The 24,446-nt window shown below is 41.4% G+C and overlaps 2 protein-coding genes across 7 annotated transcripts in view; one reads left to right on the top strand and one right to left on the bottom strand.

The window, feature by feature from the left end:
• Greb1l (GREB1 like retinoic acid receptor coactivator) overlaps positions 1-24,446 on the top strand; it is a 264,690-nt gene that overhangs the window by 236,599 nt on the left and 3,645 nt on the right. For 3 of the 6 annotated variants that reach the window (XM_046438512.2, XM_046438515.2, XM_058577078.1), the window contains 13 exons: positions 2,692-2,807; positions 3,802-4,046; positions 6,260-6,828; positions 7,053-7,155; positions 9,509-9,664; positions 10,120-10,259; positions 12,731-12,892; positions 13,018-13,225; positions 18,565-18,730; positions 19,728-19,955; positions 21,062-21,203; positions 22,611-22,811; positions 24,171-24,309. In XM_046438512.2, coding sequence (XP_046294468.1) covers positions 2,692-2,807; positions 3,802-4,046; positions 6,260-6,828; positions 7,053-7,155; positions 9,509-9,664; positions 10,120-10,259; positions 12,731-12,892; positions 13,018-13,225; positions 18,565-18,730; positions 19,728-19,955; positions 21,062-21,203; positions 22,611-22,811; positions 24,171-24,309 — 2,575 coding nt within the window. The remainder of the gene's footprint in view (positions 1-2,691; positions 2,808-3,801; positions 4,047-6,259; positions 6,829-7,052; positions 7,156-9,508; positions 9,665-10,119; positions 10,260-12,730; positions 12,893-13,017; positions 13,226-18,564; positions 18,731-19,727; positions 19,956-21,061; positions 21,204-22,610; positions 22,812-24,170; positions 24,310-24,446) is intronic. The other 3 variants (XM_046438513.2, XM_046438516.2, XM_046438514.2) reach the window with 2 other exon arrangements.
• Esco1 (establishment of sister chromatid cohesion N-acetyltransferase 1) overlaps positions 11,112-24,446 on the bottom strand; it is a 95,613-nt gene continuing 82,278 nt past the window's right edge. Inside the window, exon 12 of the mRNA XM_058577080.1 lies at positions 11,112-11,356. Coding sequence (XP_058433063.1) covers positions 11,350-11,356 — 7 coding nt within the window. The 3' untranslated portion in view covers positions 11,112-11,349. The remainder of the gene's footprint in view (positions 11,357-24,446) is intronic.

Below are 24,446 nucleotides of genomic sequence, written 5' to 3' on the forward strand. Positions count from 1 at the left end.
CTTATTGACACACACAGTTTTAGGTCGGTGATTTGGAAGGGCCAGTCTCTAAGTCAGTATATATCAGTGGATCCTAAATAATTTGTTCCTCTGGGCCATTGTTTGAAAACCATAATCAAGGCCTAAGGTTCTTCACAGCTGGCTCAAAAGAATCACCTGCAGGGCTTTTATAGGGTGATTGGTTGATGTAGCAAGGGACTAAGACCACTATTCCAAGAGACTGCCATACAGAATGGGTCTAAAGCAGTTATATGACCCAGAATTTGTATGTGTAGCTGTCACCCACCACCCACACATAAGGGAGCCCCATTTTCTCAAAACACTGAATCACATCAATCTACCTTTTTTTAAATACCTTTTTTTTAATTGTAAATGAACCTTTATTTTATTTATTTACATGCTGTGCTGAGAATTGAACCCAGTGCCTCACGAATGTGAGGCAAGCGCTCAACCACTGAGCTACAACCCCAATCCCCAATCTATCCTTTTGATATCCTTTGTTTCGGAGTGAAAATATGAAATCCTATGGGAACATTCACATCTAAGCAAAACTGCCTCTTGCTGGAAGGATTCTGGTTCATCTGTTTGTTTCTAAGTTACCAGCTTCCTTTACCTTTCTCAGGATGGCATAGGGCCTTTATCTCTAGTCCTGGTTTAAAAAAAAAAAAAAAATCCCACACTGCTTCCATTATAGGATCTAATGTTTGTGCTTACCCCTAAATATCCTATATGTATTATGCTTAATTTACAAATGTTGACAAGCTCTTTGAAAGGCTATATAGGTTCATATCCAAGTAAATCAGTTCCTCCAACAGGCATATGAAGCTTTCCTAAGATTTCCTTGGTCTTGAGCCACATGTTATCCTGGAACTCAATGCTTGTCTAGTCTTTTCAGTTGTCTGTGTTTCTGTAGTAAAATCCTGAGGGCAGGGTTCATCCATGGAAGAACTGTAGCCATCATTCATCAGAAGTAGCAATGTGGGAGACCATTTTATAGTGGGTTTGGCTAGTTCTGATTGGTCAAGAGTGAGATGTGTGTAATAATCTTCTGAAAATAAATCTCCTTGTGTAGTAAAACATTCTGTTATCCCATCATTACAACCCAACCTCATTACTCATGTTGGAAACCTGAACTGTGGATGGTTTCTGGAAGACAGAGCATGTTTGGGGAGAATCCCATTGTCAGGGATACCATGAATCCAGTGTGAAGGCCTTAAGTAAAATGATTCCTATTTCAGAATTGGTTGCTTTCAATCAAGTAATGTTATGGTTTCCTTTGACATAAAATGGTATGGAAAATTGAATTTTTATAGAGTCTTCTAGTATTTTTAAATCTTTTTGATTTAACAATCTGATTAGCCGGGCGTGGTGGTGCATGCCTGTAATCCCAGCAGCTCGGGAGGCTGAGACAGGAGGATCATGAGAAAAAGAGAGGCACCAAGCAATTCAGTGAAATCCTGTCTCTAAATAAAATACAAAATAGGGCTGGGGATGTGGCTCAGTGGTTAAGTGCCCCTGAGTTTAATCCCTGGTACCCACCCCCCCAAAAAAAAAAATCTGATTGATTTTCTAAGACATGGTAAGTCTCTCAAACTTGTAAATAGTTACATAGATGTACTGATTTTCCCTTAGTATGCATATGTGCATATAAAAAGATTGGGCAACAAGTAAAAGCTTAGAATGGTTTTCTTTCTTCCAGTTTTACAAAATATAAAATTTTTGTTTGAAGTAATGGTGGTATATTTTCTTTTAGAAACTGGTTTCTCTTCATTGGTTTTTTTTCTAGACAAATCATTATTCAAACTCAATTATATTATCTTTTACCACATTTTATACTTAGTATAAGAAAATACCCTTGTATTTTAAATCTGTAAGCTGTCTTTACTTTTGAAGATCTTTCAAGTTGGTAAAGTTGCTTCCTTTTCATTGATATATTCATGTATTCAAGATTGATGTTAAGGCTACCCGGAGGTGTGTCCATGTATGTGTGTTAATATATATGGCCAATGGATGCTCAGTGGATTCTTTGTGAAACCTTGAGCAAATTGCACTACTCTTTCAAATAAAGACAGTTTTATTTTTCCTTAGTCCAGCCTGGTTAGCCTGCATTTTTAGCATTCTCACAAGAGATTCTGTGGAGGCCCCAAGCCAACAATTACTTGTTGGTTATTTTTAAAGGCAATAAAGTGAGAAAAAGAAAAAATAACCATCAGAAGTAGCTAACTTTGCTATGTTTTTTTTTTTTCAGTGAAAATTGCTCTGATGGGCTTTTGGGATTCTTTTCTCACTCATTCACAACCGAAGCTGTCATTTTTAGTCAGCCAATCCCAAGAGTTTGTTCATTATATGAAGGAAATATGTTTAAGTGTTCACAGGCAGTGCAGTGAGGATTTCCATAAGGTCTGTATCTCTGGTGAGATATTTCACATTGTGTTTTTTAACCTGTATGAGGTATACCAAGGTCTCCTATTTTATCCTATTGAGATAAAAGCTAAAGCCCATGTTTTCATAAAGTGCTTCATATATGCTTTTTAAGGTAGTGATTAGAATATCTATATACACATTCATACTTAGTGGAAGTCATTAGTAAGTGCAGTGTGTCTAAAATTTGGACCTAGAAACTTTACAAAGGTGGAAGCCTAAATAAGGAGTTTCAGAGTTTTAACTGTTTTAATGGTTCTCTCTCTATAGACATGGAGAGGAAATGAGCCGGAAGAATGGATCCCTCGGACATACCAAGACTTAGAAGGTCTGCCATGTATAGTGATATTAACTGGCAAAGACCCTCTTGGAGAAACCTTTCCCAGGTATAGTCTGAATAACCGAATTCTGCTTGCCACCAGGTGGCAGCTGCACTGATGATTAAAACTTGGCTGATGCATGCTTATTAGTCTGAGGTAATGAGAAGAAGGTTGTTTCATTCAGGGATGTAAGAATACAGCTTTCCTTCCTTGTCTCTTTCCACTTTCCAGAGAGCACCCTCCAATTCTGGGAATGGAGAGAGCCACATTTTAAAATGTTTGTGCATGAAAGCAAGGCAGCCAGAGAGGCTGAGAGGAAAAGCAGAGTTTTTTGTTTTGTTTTGTTGTTGTTTGGTACTGAAGACTGAACCTAGAGTCACTTTCCCACTGGCCCTTTTATTCATTGTTTTAATTCAAAAATTTATTTTATTTTATTTTTCTAGTTATCAATGGACCTTTTTAAAAATTTATTTATATGTGGTGCTGAGGATCGAACCCAGTGCCTCACACATTCCAGGCAAGTGCACTACCACTGAGCCACAGCCTCAGCATTCAAAATTTTTTTGAGACAGGGATTCATTAAGTTGGTGAGGCTGGCTTTGAACTGTCCGTCCTCCTGCTTCAGCCTCCTGAGTAGCTTTGTTTACAGGTGTGCCTCTGCACTGGGCTTTTTTTTTTTTTTAACAAAGTACTTTGTCTCTGTTGCTCTGCTATTCCCAATCCCATCAAGGATCTACGGTGCAGAGTTTGGAAGGCAGCTCTAATATAAGCATCAATTGGATGCTTATGGAGTCCATCGGGCTGTGCCCTAAATACATTATGTGTTTCATGCTGTCCTTCCTTGCAGTGACCATAGTAGGGCTCTGTGTTTTCTATTTGAAAGAAGATGAATTGCAAAGAAGTTCAGGTGGTAATGTCTGGGAGGTGGCAGAACTGAGGTTTGAATCAAGGTGTAGCCCTGGTCTTCACTGCTGCATGACATACAGGACCTACAGGTCCAGCTTAGACACTGCACACCCAGCCCCAGGGACTCACTACCAATGCAATTAATTCTGTGCAGGTCTTTGAAGTACTGTGACCTCCGGTTAATTGACTCAAGCTATTTAACTCGCACGGCCTTGGAGCAGGAGGTGGGTCTGGCCTGCTGCTATGTCTCAAAAGAGGTCATCCGAGGGCCCACTTCCGCCCTGGACCTCAGTGGCAAGGAGCCAGAGAGGGCCCCCGTCATTGAGAATGACTCTGAGGAGCTGCTCATTGACCTGGAGCGGCCACAGAGCAACAGCAGCGCTGTCACGGGAACTTCGGGTAGGTACTCTTTCCTTTCTCACAGGAGGGACAGGCCAGGAGGTGTGCAGGTGTGGAAGGCAGAGCTGTTTACGGACCCCTACCGTGCCCAGAGCAGCCATGGCAACTGTGGCACCCTCTCTAGACCTCAGCTTCCCAGGAGGGCTACCTGGAAAGCAAGGCTGCAGAATAGTCATAGCCTACTTCTCTGGGTAAAAATTTGACCAAGAATTTGATAATAGATTAAACAGAATACATTTTACCAACCCAGCCTGCACCCCGCTCCCTAGCACTTCCCATCCTATCTCCTGTGGTCACTGTACATCTCATATTTGTACAAAAGCCCCCTTTCCTGCCAGGGCCTGAAGCCATAAGTTTATGTTGAGTAGCTTACAGCCCGGAACAAAACATGTTGAGCGGGGGAATAAATGACTTTCCTCAATACTTAGTGGCAAGTGTTCGTAGAGGGCAGGCGTCTCGGGTTGACTGGGAAGAGCCTCCATGAGCCTGCCGGCCCTTCTTTCAGCATTCTGAATGTGGCCTGGCCTGAATTTCCTTCTGATAAATTATAGGACAGCAAATCCAGCCCTGTGTTCTAGTCTTTTCTGATTATGTTAGTAGTAAAGCCTAATGTAGAAAACTCAGAGAATGTAACAAGATACAGAGATTCAAAGTGAAACAATCCATCGCCAGAGGTAACGCCAGCAACCTCTGAGGCTGCACATCCCCCAACTCCTTTCCCTTTTTCCTCAACCTATTATTTAGATCATTTTTTCACACACACACACACACACAATATTTTGTGTCCAAGGCTGTGCTGGTGTTCCTGTTTATTCTGTCAGCAGCTGTTAGATGGCTCTCTGGGAACTAAAGAGGCCCTGGCCTGTGGGGTTTTCTGTCCTCGCCACCGAGGGCCTGAAGGAGCAGGAGACCTGCCCTTCTCCCTGTGCACAGCTCTCCCTCCACAGGACCAGCCTGCCCCTGTTTACACTTCCAGCTCCCTCAACCCTATCACTATAAGTCTCCCCAATTTTCCCTCTGAGACTATCTCAACATAAAGTCATAAGATAGTAAAGGGTATCAGAGGAGTACAGGGAAATGTCACCTTTAGGAGCTTTGGGATTCAGGGGGCATCAGGAAGGGAAAGGTGGGGATGGAGGGACACCTGTCTCCCTCCTGCACTTCAGAGCGGATCTGCGCCATGTGGCTCCTACACCTCAAGCTCCAGGAGGCTCACACAGAGGAAATGGTTTTCCCTCTGCTGCTTAGTCTCCTGCCCCACGTTAGTTTTCCTGCTCACAACATGGGCATCTGGAACCCCGCCCGTGGGCTCCCTCTGCGGGTGACAGGGCTGAGGGAGTTGTAAAACTCAGAGGAGCAGTGAGTGACTTGGTTTTAATAGCCACCAGCTCAGGACCGCTCAGGTCTGGATCTTGCAAGGCTGGGATTAGACCTACATGCCTGCACAGCACCAGCCTGAGCTGAAAGAACCTTTAGCCGGAGTATAAGGAGCTTGTATTGTCTCAATCAAACAGGCTGACCTGTTGGGGGGGAAACAACATACTCAAAGTTAATTGGCCAAATGTGGAGGAATAGCCCTGGGGACGTACAACACCTGGTACTGAGTAAGAATGCCTTCCATCCTCTTTTGCACGGGGACATCCCCACCCTAGGGAGCTTAGCCACAGCCAGCCATGTGAGAGGCCTGGAGCCCTAAACCCCACCTCAAGGCAGCCACTGCCACTGTAGGGAACTTGAATCTGGTGCCTGTATCCACCAGGGTCCTGGAGGGATCCCGTGTCATACTGAATGAGTGGGTTGGAGAAGAGTTTAATAATGGGACTGATTCCCCGTGGGCACAATTTTGAAAGGGAGCAACAGGTGACATTGTGCATGGAAAGTTAACCTGGGAGCCCTGTCCACCATCAGGCTTGAAGGAAGGCAGGAAGGAGCAGTTACTGAGACCCAAGAAAGAAAGGCCACCCAGGGTGACCACACAGGAAGAAAGTGAGAACCAACTTCTTGCTGGTGTCTCCCATTGGCCAAACCCATAAAAAAGGCAAAGCAAGGGAGCAGGCTGGAGCGGTGTGGAGACTCAGGCAAAGGGAAGATTTAGCACAGAGTCTGCAGCCCACAGAGCTGGGCCAGGATCCAGCTGCTTTGAGGGCCTTTGCCCTCTCCCTCGGCAACAGTGATGAGTGGGTGTAGGGAAGGTTCTGTCCGTCGTCTTTCAGGTTCCATCATGGAGAATGGGGTCAGTTCCTCCAGCACAGACAAATCCCAGAAGCAGTCCCTGACCCCCAGCTTCCAGAGCCCAGCCACCAGTGTGGGGATGGACGAAGGTGTCTCGGCCAGCACAACTGGAGCTGGGGACCCCCTGAAGCAGGAGTGTGACTCCCTGGGCCCTCCAATGGCCAGCAGTACCACCTCCAAGCCGTCGTCGTCGTCCTCGGGACCCAGGAGCCTTGCATGGCCAGGGCAACCTCCCAGAGGCTGTAGGGGCCTACACGCCACCCTGCCCCCAATCGTGATCTTATCCAAAGCAGCCTACAGCCTCTTGGGCTCCCAGAAGGGTGGCAAGCTGCCCTCCTCCTCGTCTCTGCTGCCCCATGCTGATGTGGCCTGGGTCAGCTCCCTGCGGCCATTCCTGCACAAGGACATGAGCAGCGAGGAGCAGTCCCTCTACTACCGGCAGTGGACCTCGGCTCGGCAGCACCATGCCGACTTCAGCAACCAGCCCGACCCAGCCTCGGGTGCCCGGACCTTCCACCCCCGGCGGCTGCTGCTCACTGGGCCCCCCCAGGTAGGGACAGGCCAGGCTGAGCCCTGTCCTAGGCTAGGGCTGGCACATCTTGCATGTGGAGAGGAACCAGGGGACCTCCTTGGGGTGGGTGGGGGTGGCAGGCCTCGAGGAAAGACCTCCTTCAGGCCCCCGGAGTGAGGCGCCAAGGTGTGAAATCTCTTTTCTCCTTCCCTTCCTTCTCTTCCCCTCCCCCGCCCTTCCCCAATTAAAACTATTTCCATCAGGTGGGAAAGACTGGCTCCTATTTACAGTTCCTTAGGATCCTCTTCCGCATGCTCATCCGGCTCCTGGAGGTGGATGTGTACGATGAGGAGGAGATCAATACTGGTGAGTCCTGAGCCGGGCGGGACACAAACGCATTAGACACCAAGTGCAGGGAGCTTGCTTTTGCTTTCTGGGGTTTCTATAATACCAAACTTGCCCTGCCCTGACAAAGGTTACCAAGGTTGAAGACAGGTATGCCGGGCAAATAATTGTAAGACTGCCCTCTTTCAGTTCCAGGAGGTCAGGAGGACCTCCCTCTCTCCAGTGTCCAGCAAGTACAGGGCAACAGGCATTTGATAAAGGCTTGTTAGGCACCTTAATTCCTAGATGGCCAAACTCATAAAATCCCAACTTGTAGTGTTCAATTTTGTAAGGATCCAGGGAACATTTATATTTTTAATTCCAGTCCTTTGTTGGTTAGCCAGAGTGTATCTTATATTTTAACCTCAGGTTGTGTGTGAAGGTGGAGGATTACTATAAGGAAATGAAAACTTCCTGAGTGTAGAACCGAACACCTATGCCACCGCTTCCCCTCTGCAACAAGAGACGATGGAGGGGCTTGAGGGCTGTGGGGTCCAGTGTGCCAATAAAGATCTCCTGAGGGCTAGGGGTGTAGCTCTGCTGTGGACCCCTTGCCTAGTGTGCTGTAGGCTCTGGGTTAGATCCTTGGCATCAAACCATAAACCTTTCATGCTGACAGAAGTTGTGGGAGGCAGCAGAGGGGGCCTGGCAGAAGTTCTTCTGAGTCCCTCAGAGACGAGGACTGCCCTTGACATCTTCTATCAAATCAGTTCTTGGAGAGCTTATCTCACTTGTTTTTCTTAAAATAGTTGGGCCTGTTCTATGAACAGCCCCAAGACTAATGCAGATACAAATAGATAAAAATCAGCCACGTTTAATCATTTTGTTATGGCTTTAGCCCTGTACCCATTCCTCACTAATCCACATCTATGATTTCAGAGACACACATACAATCTCCCCCACCCATATCTCTTTGTGTCCCCAGCTAAGCTGCATCAAATCCCCTGGGGCCCACCACAGAGGAGAAGGAGAGCTTCAGGGTGGCCTCAAAACACCCCAAGCCTTGGAAAGGGGCTGGGACCAAAAAGACAAGCCTTTGGGAGCCAGGGCCCTGTTGTTCCTGCCAGCTCTCCCACCAGGCTCCCTGACAGCACAAGGAAGCGATGCCTTTGATTTTTATCCTCAGATTGTACAAGAGAGGTCTCAAATCTTCCTCTGCTCCTGAGGCTGTGGTTGTCCATCCCAGCCGGTCTGATGGAAGAGCCTGGGCTTTCTTCGCACTCACTCTAGTGCAGGTTAACACAGTGGTGCTATGGAGAGGCACAGTGACACTTCCTTAAACTAGAATAAAACTTGAAATTTTAAATAAAATACAAAATTCAACTCAAGGCATAAAAGTACTTGTTTGTGCTAAAATAATAACGGCAGCACTTCCAGTCTTTTAGGCTTCATTTTCCACCAAAGTGTATTTCTTTCATTCCCTCTTTAAGCTACTTTTCTTTTTGGGGGGTGGGGGAGGTAGGATACTAGGGATTGAACCCAGAGGTGCTTAAACACTGAGCCACATCCTTAGCCCTTTTTTAATTTTTTGAGACAGGGTCTTACAAAGTTGGTGAGATTAACCTTAGCCTCCTGAGTTGCTGGGATTTCAGGCATGCACCATACCTGGCTTAGGCTGCTTTTTGATCTTACACATTTTACCAATAGCATCATCTACTAGACACCAACTCTGCCTGCCATTCCAAGAAACCATCCCTAAAGCTATAAGAACTCAGGCACTTGGAGGGGTTAAGTTTGGTTCTTATAGGTGTAAAGTAGTATTCAAGCCCCAGCCTAACCTTGACCACACAATGGAATGATCTAAGGAGCTCTGGCAGCATGGTGGGTACCTGGGTAACAAAAGAGATCCTGCCTTTACTCTTGTGGTGGGTGGGGCCTGAGAGTGGGGTTTCACGAGCTTCCAGGTAATTTTAATGTACAGCAGACACTGGCACTCTCATCTTGAAGTCTCTTGGGTGTCAATATCTTAAAACCCCATAACTAAAACTCTTTTAAGAATTTAAATCATCCAAATAAACAAGTTGTTTTTTTTTTTTTTTTTTGGTGTGTGTGTGTGTGTGTGTGGGTTTTGGTGGGAAATTCAGTTGATCTAATGGATGCAAGAGTTTCTGAACTGGATCTATAGAGACTAGTGTAGGGGTGAACACTCCTTGCTTGAAGGAATAATTATGGCTTTTTCTGTCCTGGGATAATGGGGCTCATTTTTTCAGAAATGCTTTGTTTACCCATCGGGGCTTTATGCTTCAGAAAACCTCTTCCTGACACTGTGGAGGGAGGGAGGGAGAGAGGGAGGTAGGTTAATCTGCCTGTTCTGCACACTTCCTTCTTGTCCTAGATCACAGTGAAAGCAGTGAAGTGAGCCAGTCAGAGGGAGAGCCCTGGCCTGACATCGAGAGCTTCAGTAAAATGCCTTTTGACGTCAGTGTGCATGATCCCAAGTACAGTCTGATGAGCCCGGTGTATACGGAAAAGCTGGCAGGGATCAAACAAGGTCAGTGCAAGTGCAGCCAGGCTTACCTCCTGCAAATCCAAGGATACCAGAAAATCAGGACACGAGGCCTGGGGCAGTTCAATCTTTCGGAACAATTTAAATAATTCTCCCAGTTTTCTCTTCTCTTTCTTATTTACACACATCATCTTTTGATTTTCTTTTTTTTTTAAGTATTTATTTATTTTTTTAATTGTAGTTGGATACAATACCTTTATTTATTTTTATGTGGTGCCGAGGATTGAACCCAGGGCCTCGCCCGTGCTAGGCAAGCGCTCTACCACTGAGCCACAACCCTAGCCCATCATTTGATTTTCATACATTCCTCTCAGGGCATAAATTATAAAATTCTTGGAAAAAAATCCTTTTGGAAAATAGAGGATGTTTTTTTTCCCCCAGGTACAAGGGATTTACACACATATTATGGAATGATGGTTTTCTACCCCTTTTATACACAGAAGTAATAAAGGAATGCAAAATTGAGGAGCCCCGGAAACGAGAAACTGTATCCATGATGCTGACCAAATATGCTGCCTACAACACCTTTCACCACTGTGAGCAGTGCCACCAGTATATGGACTTCACCTCTGCCTCCCAGGTGCAACTCTCACCTTTGCCCCTGCCTTACATCTCTGTTACCAATAGGGATTTGCGTGTAAGGATAGGGGCGGAGGGATATAACATAAGCCCCTAGATAAAGTATAGCTTATTTATGAGAAACAGCTACTCATTGGTGAGAAAAATGCATGAAGCAATGATTAGATGAGCTTTGGACTTACAGGGATTGTGGGAGGGTAAGCAGCTTAGTTTTAGGGGCTTAAGTTACTTCATGTGTCATGTTTAGGTTAAAAAGCTGAGATGCTTATCTGTGATTCTGAAAAAAACTAGATATTACAGTATGCTCAGTAAAAGCCACCGCCCCGCCCCCCCTTGGGTTGTTGACTAAAATGGCAGGAGTCCATATGGTGTGTCCTAACAAGTCTGATTTTTCACCAATCTAGGCACATATTACTTCTTGGGATGATTTTGACCAGTGGAGTCAATGTTTCATGCAGTGAAAGAAACACAGAAAGTGAGCCATTATCCCTTAGCATTTGGCTTTTTTTGTGTGTGCTGTGGATTGAACCCAGACGATCACGTGAATGCTTAAGCACTCACTGAGCTACACCCCCAGCACAGTATTTTTGGCTAGTGCATCTTTAAACACAAGGGAATGGTAGCAAATGACAATAAAACCTAGAGCCTGTCCATGCTGCTTTCTGCAAATTTATCTTCTTGATTTTATTTATTTATTTATTTACTTACTTACTTATTTATTTTTCGGATTATTTGGAATTTATTATGTCTACTAGGCATGAAAGTCAGAAAATCCAGTAGAGAGTTGTCTATAGGACTGTGGATCAGTATACAATTTGGAGTTGATAAAATAAAACACTTAAGGCTTCAGAAATAAATCTCTTTATATATTTTTTATTTGTTCTGATCAGTTATACATGACAGCAGAATGTTCTTTGATTCATTGTACACAAATGGAGCACAATTTTTCACTTCTCTGATTGTACTCTTCTTGATTTTAATGAGTTGGCACTGAGCACCTAGAAACAACTCTTGCTTCTTTGAGGCCATGCTGAGTGGATCCCCCAACCTGTTTCTGCTCCTCAGGACAAGGTCCTCACCCCTCCCCTGCATCACATCCTGAAATACAAATGGACACTGGAAAGGACACATTGAAAAACTGGAATACAGATCACCTTTTGTACACTATTTGCTTGCTTGGTGGGCTACTTTGAAATCAGCTTTAATGCTTTACAGAATATGCAAGTCCTCTGATCTATAAACCATAAGTTTTTAGAAAAATTTTAAAACCCCTTTTCATAAAGGTTTATTTATTTTTTGGTACTGGGGATCTAACCCATTGAGCTACACCCCCAGCCCTGTTTATTTTGAGACAGGGCCTCACTAAGTTGCTGAGGGTTTAGCTAAATTGCTGAAGTGGGTCTTAACCTTGCGATCCTCCTGTCTCAGCCTCCAGAGTTACTGGGATTACAGGCATGCACCCTATGCCCAGCTTTTTCATATATAAAGTTTCTGTATGACTACAGTACTAAGTAATATATTTCCACATCTGTGAAGCAGAATAAACTAGAATTTTTTTTTTGAAAGAGAGAGAATTTTAATATTTATTTTTTTAGTTTTTGGTGGTCACAACATCTTTGTTTGTATGTGGTGCTGAGGATCGAACCCGGGCCGCACGCATGCCTGGTGAGCGCGCTACTGCTTGAGCCACATCCCCAGCCCCAGAATAAACTCGAATTTAAAGGAAGAACCATAATATTGTTTTTTCTAAGAAATGTAATGTTTGGGTTAAAACTATTGAGAAACCATTCTGGATTCTGGTTACTGAGGAATAACTGATGTTATCTTTCATTAAGCCAAATATTGTCTGCATTTTGTAAAAGCATGTAAAAACCTATTATATAATTATTCAGAGATAGGCTACTGAGAGCACGTGAACTTCCCAGCAACTTGGCTAGGATGAGTAAATGGTCCTTCCCTAAAGCCAGAGTTTGGGACTAAATGACTGTGTCTTTACAGCTTCCAGTGCAGCCAGGAAAGATGGTGCCACAGAAGCCAATTCAGTGGTGTCAGTTCTACTTTGTTTAGAAAGCTCAAATTCAGTTCATTCAACCCTGGCTCACAGAGCATTAGTGTTTCCCCCTGTAACTGGGGGCCTTTGGGAATGTGCACATAGCAGAACACACCAGAGGGAAGTCTGATCTCTGCCTAAGACTGAGCAATTGAGCCCTAAGAGCATGAAGAATGAAAAGACAGTGGCAGCAACAAGTCCTTCATCCATGGAGAGGCCACACAGGGCAAGATGCCTAGCTCTCATGTCAGTGGAAGCTACTGTGTGTTGAAGCTTCCCACCCTTGTAACTGTTGCTACCCTCAGCCTGAAGATCTGGTGGCACTTGTAGATGTCAGTTTGCCTCTTAATAACAAGGCCAAGGAGGGACCAGGAAGTCTGGAAACCCTGAGCTTACATTCCCTTTCTTCTTTTCAAATGTAGATGTCTGACTCCACCCTTCATGCATTCACATTTTCTTCCTCTATGTTGGGAGAAGAAGTTCAGCTGTATTTCATCATCCCCAAATCCAAAGAGAGTCATTTTGTCTTCAGCAAGCAGGGCAAACACCTGGAGAGCATGCGGCTGCCTCTGGTTTCAGACAAGGTGGGTGAGAGGTCTAGATGGTTGCCAGACACCCGGCACTAGATCAGGTTCTCCAAGCTGCTCACATCTGAGGGTTTTACTTTCCCTTTTTGGTCTTACTTTTTGGTTTTACTTTTCCTTTTCAGCAGAATTTGAATGCAGTCAAGAGCCCTATTTTCACTCCTTCCAGTGGTCGCCATGAGCATGGACTCCTAAACCTTTTCCACGCCATGGAGGGCATCAGCCACCTTCACCTTCTAGTGGTCAAAGAATATGAGATGCCGCTGTACCGCAAGTACTGGCCCAACCACATCATGCTGGTGCTTCCTGGCATGTTCAACAATGCAGGCGTGGGTAAGGGGCCCCCTGGGATGGGGAGAAGGGCTAAGCAAACTGAGCTCCATTCCCCTGCCATAAAACTTCCAAAGGTTTCTCTGCCTCTGGACGGTGTCCTGCTCTCCTGGCCAGAAGTCTTTTGACGCTTTGCATTTCTCTATGCCCCTTACTACCTTTTCTGTAGTTTTGCAGAAATTTTAACTTCCAAGGACTAGTAACTAAGGAAGTCACTGTAATATTGAGCACCCTGGGAAGGGTTTAAGATTCTTCCCAGGAACTTGGTCCTTTGAGGCCAGAATGTAACCCTGAAAAGAAAGATGATTTGAGGGGAGGTAGTGTTTCACCTGTTCTTAAGAGTCCCTGACTCACTGTCCTCCTAGGAGCACATACCAAGTGCTAGCAGACGGCAACCCATCCAGGGAATTGGAAGAATCATTCCTGCTTGGAAGGAGTCTTTTCTGCTTTTCCCCAGGGAGTTTAGAAATAATGAATTCATTTCTCAAAGGGGCAATGGTTGCAGAATATAAAGCAGAGCTGTGGGGAGGTAATGGAGATACCAAGAACACTTCATTTTCCTTACATAGATGGGAAAACTCTCACTGAATGTGTTGTTTTGGAACCATACTATTCTGTACACTTCAGACACTGCAGTTCTCATTATTTCCATCAACTTCTATGGGTGTCTGAATATTTCATTGTGATTTATCTCCATTTCCCTAATGATTAGGAATGTTATCTTTTCATGTGCTTTTTGACTGTATGTCTTTAGAAAAATGCTCTGCAAAGTCTTTTGCCCATGAATCATTTTATTGTTGAGATCATAGATTCTTTACATATTGTGGATATTAACTCCTTATCAGATGTTATTACAGATATTACACCCATTCCATGTATAGCCTTTTCACTGTGTTGTGTTCTTTAATACATAAAAGTTCTTAAAGAAGTCCAGTTTTTCTGTTTTTGCCACAGATCACTGCCTAATTCAATATCATAAAGACTTCCCCTGTATTTTCTTCAAAATGTTTTACAGTTCTAGCTTTTATGTCTAGGTCTGTGATCCAGTTTAATTAATTCTTGTATATAGTGTAAAGGAAGTAAGTTCATTTCTTGGCATATAGATATCCAGTTCTGCCAACACCAACTGATGATGAAACGGTCCTTCCCTCATTTAATGGCTTTGACATCATTGTTGACAATCATTTAACTATATATATGAGAGGGTTTGTTTCTGGGCTTTCTGTGTCTGTATGTCACTCCCACAGTTTTGACAAAAATGGTTTTATACAAGTTTTAAAATTAGTACAAAATTTCTAATTTTTTGAGACATGATATTTGTACATTTTTTATGGATTATGGTACTTCAATATGCATATAATGTATAATAAACCAAATCAGGGTAATAAGGACTTCAGTCTTTTCAAATGTTGATCCTTTTTATGTGATGGGGACATTTAGTGCTGTTTTCTTATCATTTTGAAATAAATCATAATTTGCTATAGCCAAATTAACCTTCTGTGCTATACAGAAAACCAGAACTAATCCCTCTTTTCCATGTGTTTGTGCTCTTCATTGGGCTTTTCCCCATCCCTTCCTCCTGGCTACACTTCCCAGTCTCTAGCAAGCACACTGCACTCCATTCTTCTAAGAGATCAGCTTTTTAGTTTTCATAAGAGTAAGAACATGGGTATTTCTCTTTCTGTGGCTTATTTCACCTCCCATAACGCTCTCCAGTTCTTCCCATGTTTCTGCAAATGGCAACTTCGTTCTTTTTTATGGTGGAATAATCTTCCATTGTGTGTACATATACCACACTTACTTTATCCATTCGTCCACTGATGGGCATCTAGGTTGATTTTATATCTTAGCTGTGGTAAATAGTGCTATAATAAACATGGGAGTGCAGATATCTCTTTGATATGATTTCATACCAATATTGGGATTGCAGGATCATTTAGAAGTTTTTAGTTTTTAAAGGAATCTCTGTGCTGTTTTTCAAAATGGCCGTATGAGTTGACATTTCCCAATAGTGTATAAGATTTCCTCATTCTCTGCATCCTGCGGCATCTTGTCTTTTTGATAACAGTCATTCCAACTGTAGTGAGGTTTACTTTTGTCTTCTGTACCTTTGGGATCCTATCTAAAAAAATCATCGCCTACACCAATGAAACCTGCCACTTTGGCTTGTAAAAATTTTGTTCTTACACCTAGGTCTTGAATCCATTTGAGATGACTTTTGTGCATTTACAGTGGTCTAGTTTCATTTTTCTACATACAGATATCCAGTTTTCCTGCCACAATTTATTTGAAAAGGTTGTCTTTAATAAACATTTGTAGCATCTTTGTCAAGAATCGGTGACTGTTAGGTGTGTGGAATTGTCTGTGTCTTCTGTTCCATTGGTCTACGTATCTATTTTGATGCCAGTACCATTCTGCTTTTGTTACTATGGCTCTGAAAGTAATATAATCTGAAATGGGGTACTGTGGTATCTCCAGCATTACTTCTTTTGCTCAGAACTGCTTTTGCTCAGAACTGCTTTAGCTATTCTGGGCCTTTTGTTCTTCTATATGAATTTTAGGATTTTCCTCCTAGTTTTATGAAGAATGTCATTGGAATTTTGTTGGGGATTGCATTGAATCTGTGGATCCCTTTTACTAATATGGCCATTTTAACAAAATGGATTTATTTTTGATTTCTTTTTATAATTTTTTACTTTCTCCTTTTTTTCCCTTTCTCCTCACTTTTTCTTTTGTATCTTTCGTTTCCCCCATTTCTTTCCTTATTATTTTCATACCCTTTATGATTTAGTGTCTATTTTATTTCCTTTAATACCAAAATTTTCTGACTAGAGTATTTGTCTTCTTTTCTATTTTTAAATTAGTGGAGTTGGAGAGAACATTTCAATGCCTTATAAACCTTGTTAGTATATGGTCTGCTTGCAAATGTCTAGTGATTATCATCTCCTCTCGAAATGGTGTTGGGAAGTGGTCATATCACTCTGAACCCATGGTGGGCTTTGATGCTGAGATACACCAGCAGCCCAGGGCACAAAGCAAAGAGAAAGCAGCTCACTAAAATACTTCTACAGTTGAAGAGGTATCAAACCCAGCAGATACACAAATCTCAACAAAGAAACACAGAAAACAAGGTAATAAGATCCTTCCAAAGGTTTTTAACTTCCCAGTAATTGAACCCAGAGATATTGAAGACGAAGTGCTGGACAAAGAATTTTAAAAGCTGATGATCAAAGCAGTCAATGAATTAAAAGAAGAATAAAGGGAAGAAAAAAACAGGAAGTGAAAGAATACTTCGATACTCTGAAAAAGAAACAAATAGAAACCTTAGAAATAAAAAAAACAAAAACTAGTAATTCAAATGTAATCAAGTGTCACCATTAGACTAGATCAAGCAGAAGAAAGGATATCAAGGCTCAAAGATTCAGGATTCAAACTTCATACTCATAAATTCTGAGTCTCTCCCAAAAGGACAGAGTAAAAAAATTAGAAAAAAAAATCAAGAATAAATCCAAATAAACATTTTAAAAACATAAAACTGGATATCAATATCAAATAATGGGGGGGGGGGGGCAGGTATCTGACCACAGTCAACTCAGAAGACAATACAGTGAAATAAAAAATGTTGAAAATATTAGAATTCCTCAGGCTTTGGCTCCTGTCCACCCAGGCTTCATCCCACCCAACTCTTGTACAAACTTAATAGGTGGTGACATGTTCTCTTTGTTGCTGAGATGTAATGGCCCCTGGAGTGTCAGTTAACTCCTTCACGGGCACCCTGCAAGTCCCGGCAACAGTGGCAAGCCTTGGTGGCTTTCAATTGCACAGCACTCATGCAATTTTTGGTATACAGTCAGATAATCATACCATGACCTTCAGACTGGTTATTTCTGGTGTGCAGAAATGTAACGGATTTGGAGTATCTGCAACATTGCTTATTGGTCTAACAGGGTTTTCTGTGGAATTTTAAGTATTTTCTTCATATAAGATATGTTTTCTGGGAGGTGGTTTTTATTCATCTCCAATTTGAATAACTTTTCTTTTTCTGGCCTAATTGTTCTGGCCAGGACTTCCATACTATGTTTAAATAAAAGTGGTAAAATTTTTAAGGATTTGTATTTAAATCTCAAAAAAGATTCCTTTTCATAATCTTAGGTTAAGTAGCATTTATCAAGAAATTTTCAGGAGAAAAGATCAGTCTGTTCTCATCATTGTTATGTATAAAACTAAGTAGTAAGCATTTTTCTTACAGCATTGGAACTCATTGAAAGATTGCATGGCATAAACAGGAACGAATAAAACCAACATCTTTTTTGATATAAATGCCAATCTTTTGTTAAGTAACACTGTAAAAATTAGCTATGCGTATAAGGAAGTAGTAAACTGCTCTGGGGGGGAAAAAAAAACATAAGTGGTGAAAGTAGGCATCCTTGTTCCTGATCTTGGAGCAAAGATCTTCAGTCTTTCACTACAATGTTGTTACTAATGGGCTTTTTGTATATGGCTCTGTGTTTAGAATGCTAACTATTACACATATGCTCTTAGTAGGCTTTCCCAAATTCCAATTATTATCCAAACTGTCCTGGGTTCCTCCATCAGTTGAATAACGTTCTTTTGTTTTATTATCACATTTTCATTTTAAGGTGGCTTAAGTTTGGCTATTTCCTGATGATCACCATTTTAAATAATTGCTAATACTGAATACTTACAGTTTGCTAGACACTATCTTGTCATTGTTACCTGTTCCAGAAAGGGAAGCCAAGATTGAGTGGAATTAACTTGTTCAGTGTCACAGGCTAGAACATGGTGGAATCAAAGCAAGAGCTTGACTCTAATCTGTTTCTTTATTATACCATACTACCTCTTGCAAAAAGTACATCTGAGGGAAGGGTACAAAATTCCAGAGTCGTCTTCAGAGAGACGCTGCTGGCAACTCCCTAAAGGTATCTAAAGCAAAAGACTCATCAATGCAAGTAGCACTGCCATTAGTCACAGCCCTGGCTACTCCCTAGTGCAGGACATATGAGTGGATACTTCTAAGCCTAACATTCTATGAGGAACTAATTAAAAAGCATCCCAGGGAAACTGGATTCCTCAATACTCCTCAAAGTATAGTTCATGCATCTTCAAAGATTATCTCTGGTCTCTGATCCTTTACCAAATTTAAGCAAATCTGCAGAGATGGGTCTTAGGAATCTACATTTGAAACTGACTTCCCTAATGACTCTTAAGAGAACCACTGCTCTGAGCATTTGGGTGGCTCTGCCAGGTGCATGTGAAGAATGGGGAAGTGCTGGAGGGGCTTCAGTGAAGGGTGTGTATACATTGGTTATGCTGCCTTCCAGGTGCTGCTAGATTCCTCATTAAGGAGCTGTCATATCACAACCTAGAACTGGAGAGGAACCGCCTGGAGGAGCTGGGAGTTAAACGCCAGTGTGTCTGGCCTTTCATCGTTGTGATGGATGATTCGTGTGTCCTATGGAACATTCACAGTGTTCAGGAGCAGACCAGGTAGTGATTCTTCCAAGCAGTTCTAGGGGAGTACAACACAATGCTAACAAAGAAGATAATTTTTCTTGGCTGCAGTTACATATAGAGTAAAAAACAGAGTTACAGCTTTCCAGAGAGCAAGGTCAACACCCTCACGAGTACATTTTGAGATGACTTAAAGGATTTTTTTTATTTAGACATTCAGTATGCCATTAAATTCCTAGACTATTTCTGCATCACAGTGTTGGTCAACTATCAATCTGTTAAAAACTTATCATTTATCTAGAAACACTGCTGGCTTCTGAATCAGGAGACCTGCTTTTATAGTCCCAGCTATTTCTCAACGATGTGGGTGAAGAAGAAAAGTCATTGAATCTCTCAAGTCCTTCACCTGTAAAATTATGGCAGGGCCAAAATCAGTTGTTGTTGTTGTCCAAGAACACTGCTGCCCTCCTATGGGGCATTTGAGGATGTCATGATGTTAGGAGGCAGTCATTGGGGGTTCATAAGGACCAGGGAATGCTAAACATTCTAAAATCCTACACAATAAACAACCCCATGAGTTCAGTGGTGTCCCCACTCAAAATATTGTGCCAGATGACCTCTACGTCCTTTCCAGCTCAAGAACTGTGATTTTTCAGTCCTTGTTTCCATTGCGGATGTGAAACCAATGAATTTTTCACATGTTCCTCTATTACCAGAGCATACTTTCATGCTTTTAACTTCTGGCTTTCTTTGGTAACTACTGTTCATTTACTTTCAAACATAGCTGGATTCCTTCCCGTCTTCATCGTGTGATAAATCCTGGCCCCTAAAAGACAGGCTCTACAACTTCCTAGTGACAGGCAGTGTCAACACTGAGCTTAAACACTGTTCTCTATTCTAGGCTAATACAAAGCAAGTTGGCTCATTATGACCATTACAGTATTATTATTGCACAGCAGTGTTGGTCCTTCATAAATGGTCCTCTCTTCAGTAATAAATTTATTGACATTTTATATAAACTAACATTTTATAGCCAGTCCATGGAAGCAGGAGTGTCCAGTAAGAATGTGTCCTTGAAGAGTGTCTTGCAGCATATTGAAGCCACACCAAAAATCATCCACTACGCAATCCTGGGTATACAGAAATGGAGCAGCAAGCTGACTTCTCAGAGTCTCAAGGCCCCATTCTCTAGGTGCCATGTGCATGATTTCATTCTTCTCAACATAGACTTGACTCAGAATGTGCAGTATGACTTCAACAGGTAGGTCAGGCCTCATGGATGCAAGTACTCTTGGCATCTAATGATTGTTTATGCCCAGTTCCAGCCTCAGCAATGTTTTTATTCCTTCATCTGTCTTGGATTGTAAGCCCCTTCATCACCCTTTGAACCACCTAGATCCTTAGATGTTAGAGTGCAAAATACTTAGAAAACATACTTTAGCCATGTTATTATCCAACGAGAACTAAAATAGGCACAAAAACTGTTTGTAAGACTAAAATCCTTATCCTCAGAACTCACAAGAAAATTCCTTCCCAAAAATGTTAGTAAAACCCAGAGATCTGGATCCTATAAGGAAAAGGTAGCAGATGAGTATAAGGCAGGCTAGCCCTGGCCTTGCCTCCTGAATAAATTATGTCCATATTCCTGGAAAATCAGAGAAAGACTATGAATTACAGTGGATGGGGTAGAGAGAGAAGATGGGAGGGGAGGGAGGGGGGATGGTAGAGGATAGGAAAGGTAGCAGAATACAACAGTTACTAATAGGGCATTATGTAAAAATGTGGATGTGTAACCGATGTGATTCTGCAATCTGTATTTGGGGTAAAATTGGGAGTTCATAACCAACTTGAATCTAATGTATGAAATATGATATGTCAAGAGCTTTATAATGTTTTGAACAACCAATAAAAAAAATTAAAAAAAAAAAGAAATTTGCATATTCCCAGTATCTAGGGACAAAAAAAAAAAAAAAAAATGCCAGGAACCATAAAGCCCCTCCCATGTCAACCCTTGACATTGTAGCCATTAGAATTTAACTACTGCTTCCACTTCCTTGTTTTCAATTTGGCAGATGCTTTGTCTTGTTTGAACCCAGAGTATACAAAATATAAACTACTGCTTCTGCACAGGAATACCTAAAACCCTGTAGCATATTTAACAAAAATAATTTCATTTCCTCCTCCAATGGCTGTGATGCTCAAATTAGGAGTTTTCATGGGTCAGTGCTATGAGGACCAGCTCCATAAGGGCAAGGACAATTGTTTTGCGCTCTCCCTAACATCTGCCATAATTTCTCTGTGTATAGTTGGCATGGGTGACGATGTGACAAGCAAAGAAATCTACCTATCATTGTGATTATGATCTAGGTATTTCTGTGAAGATGTTGACTTTAACCTGAGAACAAACAGTAGTGGCCTGCTCATCTGTCGCTTTAATAACTTCAGCCTCATGAAGAAACATGTTCAGGTTGGCGGGCAAAGGGACTTTATCATTAAACCAAAGATCATGGTAAGATTTGCAAGCTTGATTCTGTTGAAAATAAACATAATTCTTTCTGATATATTTGTTATTAGATACTGGCATTAAGCACTTTCCACGTTAGTAGAAAGTAAAGTAAACCAAGGGAGTTCTTTCTTTTTAAAGTTTTTTTTAGGTTTTTTAGTTCTGAGTGGACACAATATCTTTATTTATTTTTATGTGGTGCTGAGGATTGAACTCAGTGCCTCACACATGCCAGGCAAGTGCTCTACCACTGTTAGCTATGACCCCAGCCCCCAAGGGAGTTCTTGATGTTATCTAGGGATTCACCTAGAGCCAAAACAAAAGTTTTAACAATATAATTATTTTTCTTTAGATTTAAGAAAGTTTTCATCAAAGTTTTAGTTTCAAAATGGCAAACTTTACATTTTGGTATTCCTAGGTAATTAACATGAGAGAGAAATTTAAATCAAGATGCAAGTCTGATCCTTTCCCAGATTTATTTTTACATAGTAATACAGATCAAAATAAGAGTGAATTTAACGTAAAGAGTGAATTCCATGAGCCTACTTTTTTCTAAGAGATTTACTAACACCTGATCACTTACAGCATGTGAACTGTCCAGTGGATCTTAGAAACCTCTTGGCCTTTTTTGTGGGGCGGAGGGGGCAGTGGGATAGGATTCAAACCACATGCATCTAGCAGCATTAGAAATGGCTTCCTATTGAACTGTACAATGTACTTGTTAAATGTAGTACATTTCAAAAAAGCTTACTTACAACAAGCTTGCTCTTACTGTGTATAACTTATTTTAAATACTATTATACTATTTCCAAAAGAGGGAAAAATTCAGGACCAAAAATGACTGTCATAATATTTGAATTTAGCATGTCACTGTGCTATTGATAATGCAGTCATGCCCCATTATCTGCAATTTTAGTTACCCACGGTCAACCATGGCTTGAAAATATTAGTATCTGTCTTGATTGTCAAGAGAGCACATAAGCTTTATTACAGTAAGTACACTACTGAACTGTCCCACTGCATTATTGCTGTTAACCTCTTTTTTAAAAAAAATATTTTTTTAGTTGTAGTTAGACACATTATCTTTATTTTTTATGTGGTACTGAGGATCGAACCCAGGACCTTGCACATGCTAGGCAAGTGCTCCATCGCTGAGCCACAACCCCAGCCCATTAATTTCTAATTTTTAAATTGAACTTTACTACAGGTAATTATGTATAAAAGAAAACAGTGTACACAGAATTTGATACCATCTAGGATTTCAGGCATCGATTGAGGGCCTTGTAACATAACCCTCTTGAATATGGGGGAATAGTATCTGGAAATATTAGGATGCAATACAATGTGTCCTTGGACATTTCATCTAGTAACAGACACAACATTTCCTATGATTACCTTGGCTCTTGATTTCAGGTGTCGGAGAGTTTAGCTCCCATCTTGCCCCTTCAGTATGTCTGTGCACCCGACAGTGAACACACGTTACTGGCAGCCCCTGCGCAGTTTCTCCTGGAGAAGTTCCTTCAGCATGCTGCATATAAACTCTTCCCCAAAGCCATCCATAACTTTAAGAGTCCTGTGCTGGCCATTGACTGCTACCTTAACATTGGACAGGAGGTAAAGGTGGGGGTGGCTAGTACTGTGCTTACCTACATCCATTTCTTTCCCATTTAATTTGGTTTGAAAACTTAAATAGTGACAAAAGGAAGTCTATAACGTACTCTGCAAAGGCTCACATATGAGGTAATGGCAACTGTCCCTCCTCATCCCTATTTCACCTTTACAGAATGAGCCAGTGACCAATCATAGCTTAGCTCAGATGTCCTATAAGAATCCTACCTCAAAAAAATAAATAAATAAAATAAAAAAGAATCCTACCTACCTCAATGACATTGGGCAGAAGCAATTTCTAGCTCCCACCTGACTTGACATTTATTAGACACTATTATAATTACATGAATCCATTCCATAATACTGCAATGTTCAGAGAAAGTACCTTAAGAACCATTTGATATAATAATACTCTTGATGTTATCTATATAAATTATGTGTGTACCCCAGGTCTTCCAATTCCACTATCCCAGAGTCCAAAGCACTCAGTATTAGATAACCTCAATACTACTCTTCTACTAACAGCAACTAACATTTACTGAATGCTAAGTGGTTTACATTAATTTAACTCACAAATGCCTTATGAATCAGGTAACATTTTTCTCAATATAAATGAATCTACTCCACAATACTGTAATTTACATGAGTAACACTAAGGTGTGGCAAAATACATTTTCCCAGTGCCATACAGCCACTAAATAGAGAAGCCAGAATGTGAACGCAAGCTGACTGGCCCACACATTAGCCATTCCACAGTTCTACTCCCAACTACTTTATAACTTCACAAAAATCACAGGGAAGTATACATTCTGCATCTGCAAGCTTTATAGAGCTAAAATTTTAAATTCATGCAGTCTGCACCTCCTGGGGATTGAACCTAGATCCTTGTGCATGCTGGGCAAGTGCTCCACCATTGACATACAAAAGCCCTGCCCTCATGCTGTTTTAAAATCCTACCCAACTGAAAATTTTGTCTAGATGAAAAGCTAATTAATTAAAATTATTTTTATTCTCAAGTAACCTAAACATTCTCTTTCCTAAATATACTTTTTAAAAAATGAAAGATAGTCCTTTTTAAAATTTTATATTCTTTTTATGGAGTTTTTCTCCTAAAATGAAATTAATATTAAATCTCTGTCACAACAGACCTTTATTATGAAAAATGGGAGACATTTTAAACAGGTTAAAACTCGGTATACTAAAAAGGAGATGAATAGCATAAATAACCACCACTCCTAACACTGAAAAAAATTCAGCTTCTTTGTCTTACTGAAAAAAAGAGGAAGGCACTAACTCATTCAACTAAAATGCAGGTGATTTGCTTGCTTTTGAAATCCCCATGCTATTTCTGCTTGTTGCTTTCAGGTGGCCATATGCTACATCAGCTCCAGACCCCATTCCAGCAATGTCAACTGTGAAGGGGTGTTTTTCAGTGGACTCCTTTTGTACCTCTGTGACTCTTTTGTAGGTGCTGATCTTCTTAAGAAATTTAAGTTTTTAAAAGGTAAATCAAATTAAGTATCTTGAATATGAATGTCACTGGTTCCCACTAGGAAAAAATTCAGGTTTTTTTTTCTTTTTCTTTCTTTAATGCATATTTTAACACTGATTTTGGCCAATAATTTGGATACTTGGTTATCT

This window comes from Marmota monax, unplaced genomic scaffold (assembly GCF_021218885.2).
Source record: "Marmota monax isolate L192 unplaced genomic scaffold, Marmota_monax_Labrador192_F-V1.1 WCK01_AAM20220418_F8-fsc00232, whole genome shotgun sequence".
In the NCBI taxonomy this organism is placed as follows: Eukaryota; Metazoa; Chordata; class Mammalia; order Rodentia; family Sciuridae; genus Marmota; species Marmota monax.